The sequence below is a fragment of the Ostrinia furnacalis genome, unplaced genomic scaffold (assembly GCF_004193835.3).
Source record: "Ostrinia furnacalis isolate ACB-3 unplaced genomic scaffold, ASM419383v2 OfSCF7677, whole genome shotgun sequence".
In the NCBI taxonomy this organism is placed as follows: domain Eukaryota; kingdom Metazoa; phylum Arthropoda; class Insecta; order Lepidoptera; family Crambidae; genus Ostrinia; species Ostrinia furnacalis.
The window spans coordinates 86,055-93,291 of record NW_021137916.1 but is presented as its reverse complement, the minus strand read 5'-3'; the positions used below and the strand labels follow the sequence as shown (position 1 = coordinate 93,291).

Below are 7,237 nucleotides of genomic sequence, written 5' to 3'. Positions count from 1 at the left end.
AGTTTGTGTCTCTGTGCTCAATAACGAGTAAATAGTGGACTATTAACAAATAACTGGAGTTATTTGTTAATTTTACTTGGAAAGTTTTCCGGAATTTTTGAAAATTGGTGAATAAATAGATTTCGCTATGTTCTTTCCGAATTTTGTGACCTCGTTTAATGTACCTGCTAAATTGCGCGTTCTTTTTTCTTTGATCATGGCAGGACACGATGCCGGGTGTCCTAAATATGCTGAAGTAAAAAAATTCGCGTTTCTGAAGTATACATTTTTTTTGTCTTGTTTGTTTCTACATTACATAATTGTATCCTACTAATATTATAAATGCGAAAGTTTGGATGTCTGGAAGTTTAAAATAAAGTAAAGTAATGTTTATTTCTCACCAACATAACAGATTAAATATCTGTGACACTAAATTTCACGCGGGTGAAGCCAAAGGCAAAAGCTAGTCGTGAAATAAATAGGAAAGTTTAAGGATCTGAAACGTGGTCGCTTACTATGGGCCTTATAAGAAGGCTCAAGGTCATCCAAAGGGTGATGGAGCGGGCTATGCTCGGGGTTTCCCTGCGTGATCGAATCAGAAATGAGGAGATCCGCAGGAGAACCAAAGTGACCGACATAGCACGCAGAATTGCTAAAATCAAGTGGCAGTGGGCGGGGCACATAGCTTGTAGAGACAATGGCCATTGGGGCAGAAAATTTCTTGAGTGGCGACCACGGCACGGGCTGGAAGACGTAGCGTGGGCAGGCCTCCTACTAGGTGGACCGACGATCTGGTAAAGGTCGCGAGAAGTACCTGAATGCGGGCAGCGCAGGACTTTTCATTATGAAAAACCCATGGAAAACCCAAAGGCCTCTCGCCTTTGTCCAGCAGTGGATGTCATTTGGCTGTAACGACAAAATAGGAAAGAATGTAATTATGAAAAATCTTCTCTAAGGCAGCATTTTTCCAATTTCGCAACGAGCGCGGCAATCACACTTAACTAACAGACTAACAGAGAGCATAGCGAAATCTATTTTAATCACCAATTTTCAAAACTCCCGGAACACTTTCCAGGTAACCACGTTAATTTGTACCAAACGACTGGACTATAATTTAATTGATATAAAAATTTGAGTAGATCTTCTCAAAAACAAAAGAACTGGTGCTTAAAGGGTTAAGTGACGTTTAGACATTTGTAGAGGGCCTTGTAGAAGGGGAGGCTATGGTGCTGAATGTGGATTAACTCGAGTGTCATAGTAACTTATTAGGCTGCTAAGCTTGATGATAAAACGAAAAATATTTTATTCAATGTACATAGTCTGGTCATAAGTTCTGTCATATGATAATAACTTTTGAATTTTGAATGAAGGTTTCAAAAACATTTTTTACTGAATTAGAATAAAAAAGAATAAATGTGCGATAGTTCGAATTTTATTGTATGTGTAGTGGACGCATAAAGATGTCCGAACTGCAGTTGTCACGTTGCATTGGTGCGGCTACGCGCCAACGCAGATTTTCGTTGTGCTGAAAAAAATTCGTTTATCTTTTCATTAAATGATAGGTATAGGTGTACCAGAATTTCATGGCAAACAAAAATATTGGAAACGTGTGTCTTTCATATTTCAAATGTCTATGGCTTTATTGTCACCTGTCAAAGTAAATCAAGTGAACTGTCAGTCGCTGCAGAAATTTTGTAATCTCTTTATGCCTATTTGTTATTTTTGTGAAAAAGTCAAAAAAGCTCAAGCAAGTCATATTGTTTTCAATGTGTATTGTAAAATAAGGCATAATTCAAAGTCAATCTTTGATTTTAAAGCGCGTCGTTAAGTTGACAATAAGTTGGAATGAAATTTGATACATTTAGTTTATTACCTAACTGCGTCAGAAGGAGGGTTTTTTTGTTTTTTTGGGTTTCAGGTGTACCTCACAAATTGGTGCAGAGGAATGGTGAAAATGTTATGACCATGTAAATAAAATTGAAAAAGATTTCATCAAGTAAGATAGAATAATTGAAATGCTGGAAGAGCAATTTATAATAAATACCTCTTGATCTTAATCATCTATTGAAGAAAAGTGGAATCCTTGGAATCGTTTTCTAGTTCTGAATGAAGTGATTAGTTTTAAGTATGATACATAATAAAATTAGTTACATAAAGTAATATACGATTTACTTATTTTTCAAGACATTTTCCTATTATTATTACTGAAGGGATTGCTACCATGTCCCTTAGTTTTGAGTTTCCAATATTTCGGCACTGTTGCAAGCGCCATGGTCACGGAGTAACTGAAGAAATTAAAACCAGACATCGTTCAGATGTGCGTTCAAAAGACCTGAGATTTAAAAAAATCCCGTTTTGTTTAAACAGTAAGCGAAAAAAAAGTGACTTGAAAATGGAATACAAAATGATAAGGTATGGTAAATGATAAGTCTTTATCAATGAAGAAGAAGAAGTTCAATTTCATGTGTCCTCCATCTAGGCTAGTTTCCATCGTCACTCAAAGTTTGGCTGCGGTCTCAAATTTGGGCTTAATTGAGGTATTTTTTTGGGTGAGAGGCATAAGAACTAATGCCATTTTATATCAAAAATTCATACTTAGAGGTACTCAACCAGTTACAAAGTATTTCCTTGTATGTTAGTCTGCCACTCTTTAGTAAGTCCCGAAATCCCCGCTTCGGCTCCCCTACTAACCATTCTAACCATTGTACACAGNTCGCCCTCTCGCGTTTGGGCCGGCTCCGCGAGTGCCACGCTTATTGTGTGCTCCAACGGAAATGTGAAATTTGGTGACTTTTTGGAAATGTTTTGTGTGTGAGGCCTCCACAGTACTTTGCTTGAAGTTAGTGACTCAAGTGAACCACCGAAGACACCGGGCGAAGCCCTAACTACCGGCCGGCGGCGTCCTACAGAGTACCTACCAGCAGCGCGGCGGCAGACAAGGTACCTGTTCGATTGTTGCTGTGTTTTGTTGATTGTGTTGTGCCTGGACGACACTGGGAAACTCATATTCGCTATCGAAGTAGTTAACACACTATTATTTTTAATATCTATTTTCTTTGATATTAAACTGATATTTAGTTATATTTTGAACTTATTTAAGAAACAAATTACAGTAAATAATTTAGCAATGTTATTTATTTAAGAAATTAAGAAAATTGACAAGTAGAACATACAATTATTAGTAATGGCACATGTTTATGATTTTTTGTCAAAAATATGAAAACAAAAACAATAAAGACTATTTTTTCTTTAAATAGACTCAACATAAGAACAAAATAACACTAAAAATGGATAGTAAAACTAATAAAAAAATATTTAACTCGTTTTGAGATTTTGTGCAGTTTTTACAGACGAATTTTTGGTACTGTGAACCATATTTTGTTCCATGTTTTCCCAACAAATAACTACCATTGCCTTCCCCATTATTCTCTATCAATCCTCCATGCTGCCCTTCGTCATACATCTCCTACTCCTGTGTCACTTTCAAAATTTCTTTCGTTGACATTATCAATATTTTGGTCACTACCAGACTTGTCGGAAGAACTGACTTCAGTTTGTTTGAAAAGACCTGATAATCTATTTGATTATCTTCGTAAGACATTCTAGATCTTTAGCCTGAAGAAAAACCAAAAAAATCCATAAAATAATAAAAATAAAATAAAATGAGTTTGATCAAATTCGTTACAAGTAGCGTAAGGCGGGTGTCACGCACCCGCGGACAGCTTCCACCTCGTCCTCAGTATACCCCGGGCGGCGGTCGCCTGAAACAGTGGCAAGGGACGCTTCCGTATGTCCCTCCGCGCAGCTACTCAAGCGCACGAAGCATAACAACAATTCGTTATTAAAATATTAATCGATTTTTCAAGGTCTGGGTGTACCACACCCAACCTTACGCTCGCCGGGTTAAAGAACATACAAAATATAGGTTCAAACACTCACTTGAGCGGAACGTGATCCGTCAGCAGTGACAGCTGTCCAGTGGTCCGGCCACTGCTCATCGCGCCAGCCGCCTTCGTTGATCATTGGTTCAATGGTGAAGCAATGCCCTGGCTTCATCACACCCACCGCTTTGTTCTCTGGAGAAAAACAATGTAAAATTGAATTGAGATCCTCTGCCTAATATGAAGCCAGTTGTAGAATAAATTCTTTATATTGACTAAAATAATAAAGAGGAAAGATTTAATTGTTTATTGGCATTGAATAGGCTTCAAAACTATTGGACTGATTTGATAAATTCATTCATTACATTATTTTTGATGGCCATATGGCAGTACAAAGTTCGCCAAGTTAGTTACTGAAATATAAGTCAGAAAATCGCAGTGGAATACTCTGATAAGTATAGTTGATTGAGGGACCTTTTTGGCATACTTTTGTGTGAACATGCGTTATTATTTAGTTCTGTGTGCCAAATAAAATTATTCTGACAATCTCAAAAGGTGGCATGACTGTATGGGCTTGATACTTGATATAAATAACTTATTACAATAGGTAATAATAATGACTTACTTGCATAATGTGGCACATTTGGTGCAGTGTGGAACAGCCTATGTATACCATGACCACAGTATGACCGAACTACACTGAATCCGTTGGCTTGAGCGTGTTTCTGTATAACATTTCCTATCTCACGGTATTTCTCTCCTGGTTTTACGATATCAATAGCTTTCATGAGACATTCGTACGTAACTTGCACCAGTTTACGTGTGCTCTCAGGTACATTGCCAACTAGGAATGATTCGTTGAGATCACCGTGGAATCCTCTATGGTAAACTGTCACATCAACGTTGCAAACATCACCATCCTGTAAAAGTAAGCACAATACACATGATTACACACTTTTAATTAATAAGCAGAGCCAAATAAACAAAATGAACCTACAAGGTGATCTTTTTTATTCTACTTATGGATATTATAATAAACACTGGCATCTTATACAGTTGAAGTATGTGTTATCTATAAATCTATAATTTTAATACATATAAAAATGTATAGTATTGATCTGTTAATAACAGTACAAAGTGAAATAAATAATGGAAACTCATCACATCATTCCTCTATTTCTTATTTATAAATAGGAATTATCTCTGAATGATTTTTTTCTGTACCTGTAATGGACGCAAATCTGGTATTCCATGGCAAATGACTTCATTCACCGAAGTACAGCAGCTATTTGGGAAATTGTGGTAGTTCAGCGGGCTCGGGTAGCATTCACGCTCGATGCAAGCTTCGTGCACGACACGGTCTATCTCATCTGTAGTTACACCAACATCACACACTCTGAAATTGAAATATTTACTATTAAATATAGGTCTTAATCATGTAGATTGTAAAAATATATGTCAAATAATACACCAGAAAGTTGTAGGAAAATGTGGATCTTAAGTTGAACATTGTCTAACATGGAACAATAATGATTTCAAGCAAGTAAAACTTTAAAAACAATAACATACTTGGCAGCTTCATCCAAAACTTCTCTTCCCAGACGACAGGCGACGCGCATGCCCTCAATTTCCTCATCATCCAACACTTTGATCTGTCCGGAACCTTTGGCAGCATTCTCAGAAGCCGGGAAACCAGTAGGATGGTCAGCGTAGTCAGGACGGCCAATGTGAGGCGGCACAGTTCGCTTCGGGCCCGCGGGGAAAGGCCTCAGCTTCCCCGTAAACGAGTAAGAAGGCCACGGGTTGTATTCCACATTCGATCCATCTGTACTCTCACCCTCTAAAACAAAGCCAAAATCGTCAATGTAACCGAACACCGCAACATAACCTATAAGCGCGGAACACGTCACTTACTCGCCAAAGAATGGATAATTTTGTGCGATTTCCAAGATTTCTTGAAACAGTCCTGGTTGCAGAAGAATGACCCCTGAATACCCAATTTTATACACGTCGGACATTGTAATTGTGCAACTGATTTGCAGCCGGGTGTTTCACACATTCCAATCGCCGCCATTTTTGTGGTTGTCAAGCTCGCTGTCATCGAGGTTGCGTAAATTGTCAAAACGGACCAATCACAGCGTAGCAAGCAAAAGGAAACGGAACAGTACGACTTTTGAATGCGTTCATGTTAAAAATATTTTTATTAAAAAATACCGCAATACCGTTATCAATGACCGAGTTTCATTAAAATGTGGGAAATTGATGGACTTCTAATTTGTTGACCAGAGCCAGGCAACAGTTAGTCTCGTTACCAAAGGAATATTTTTTTAACAGATAAAAAAATATTTCCATTTATAAACGCATTCACTGACCGCGCAGCGTCGTAGCTCTGTTGCTGCTGTTTTTAAACAATTTTTTTGATTTGCGCCTCTAAACTATAATTTACTTTGAACATTTACATAATTTTCAGTGTGCAGTCAGAATAAAGCGACTAAAAATAATTTAAATTGATAGAGATAGAGTAAGAAGGTAAGGAATTTATAATTCAAAATGTTAAACTAAACTAGTCCTATGTGTTTATTTACCTATTAATATTATTTAAATTAAAAACGAAATGTATGATTACGTTAAAAAGGAATTAATATTACCTTTATCAGTGACTTTTAAGTCACCGATAGGAAGTTCCACTTCAATCATTCTTCTGTTTAATTTCGTTCTGCAATTTTGATAACTTAAGTAGGTAAGAAAGATATAAAATGAGATGAGAAATAAAATAATGTCCTTCCAGAATGCCGGATCGGAGGCAATTCTGCACTTCAGTTCCCTAGTTACTCTTCATGAACGTACGGTAAGTAGGTATCTATCTAGGTAGGTAGGTACTTACTATCTAGTATCTAATTTAATGTAGTAAGAATAGAATAGACCTACTCTACTGTACACCACACAAAAGGCAGTCTTATCGCTATAAGTGATTTCTCTACCAGTTATGAGTTTGCAGTATAAGAGTTACAAAAGAAAAGTTGGTGACCTTGTTATGACTAGTAGAATTTCACAGTTTTTATTTGAAAATATTTAGGATAGAGAAAATTGTTACTTACTGTAAAGGCTTCGGAAACCGTACAACCAACCGTCCGGGGTGTCCCAGGCGCGAATCAAAGCGTTCCTCGACTGCAAATACAGGTAATTACACGACAACACGAAATCACTGCTCATTTCACTTCTAAAAGTTTTACCATTTATCTAATTCCGATTGATTCGAAAAAACTGAAATTTCGCCAAACTTTTCACGTACCTATGCGCTGTCACGTTGACGTGCCGGAGTTGAGTTAGTCTGTGGTTTTGACGTGATTCTTTGTTTAAATCTGTTTGTTGTGCCT

At 37.2% G+C, this 7,237-nt stretch overlaps 1 protein-coding gene across 1 annotated transcript; it reads right to left on the bottom strand.

Annotated features, from left to right (window-relative positions):
* Positions 1–1,431: 1,431 nt before the first annotated feature.
* LOC114365886 (methionine aminopeptidase 1) lies at positions 1,432–6,572 on the bottom strand (the record flags this gene model as incomplete). Its single annotated transcript, XM_028322583.1, has 7 exons — positions 6,509–6,572; positions 5,775–5,954; positions 5,430–5,700; positions 5,085–5,256; positions 4,486–4,780; positions 3,919–4,055; positions 1,432–1,504 (listed from the first exon to the last, which is right to left on the bottom strand). Coding segments are annotated over exons 1-7 (1,177 nt in total), but the record flags the coding sequence as incomplete, so codon positions are not given.
* Positions 6,573–7,237: the final 665 nt, after the last annotated feature.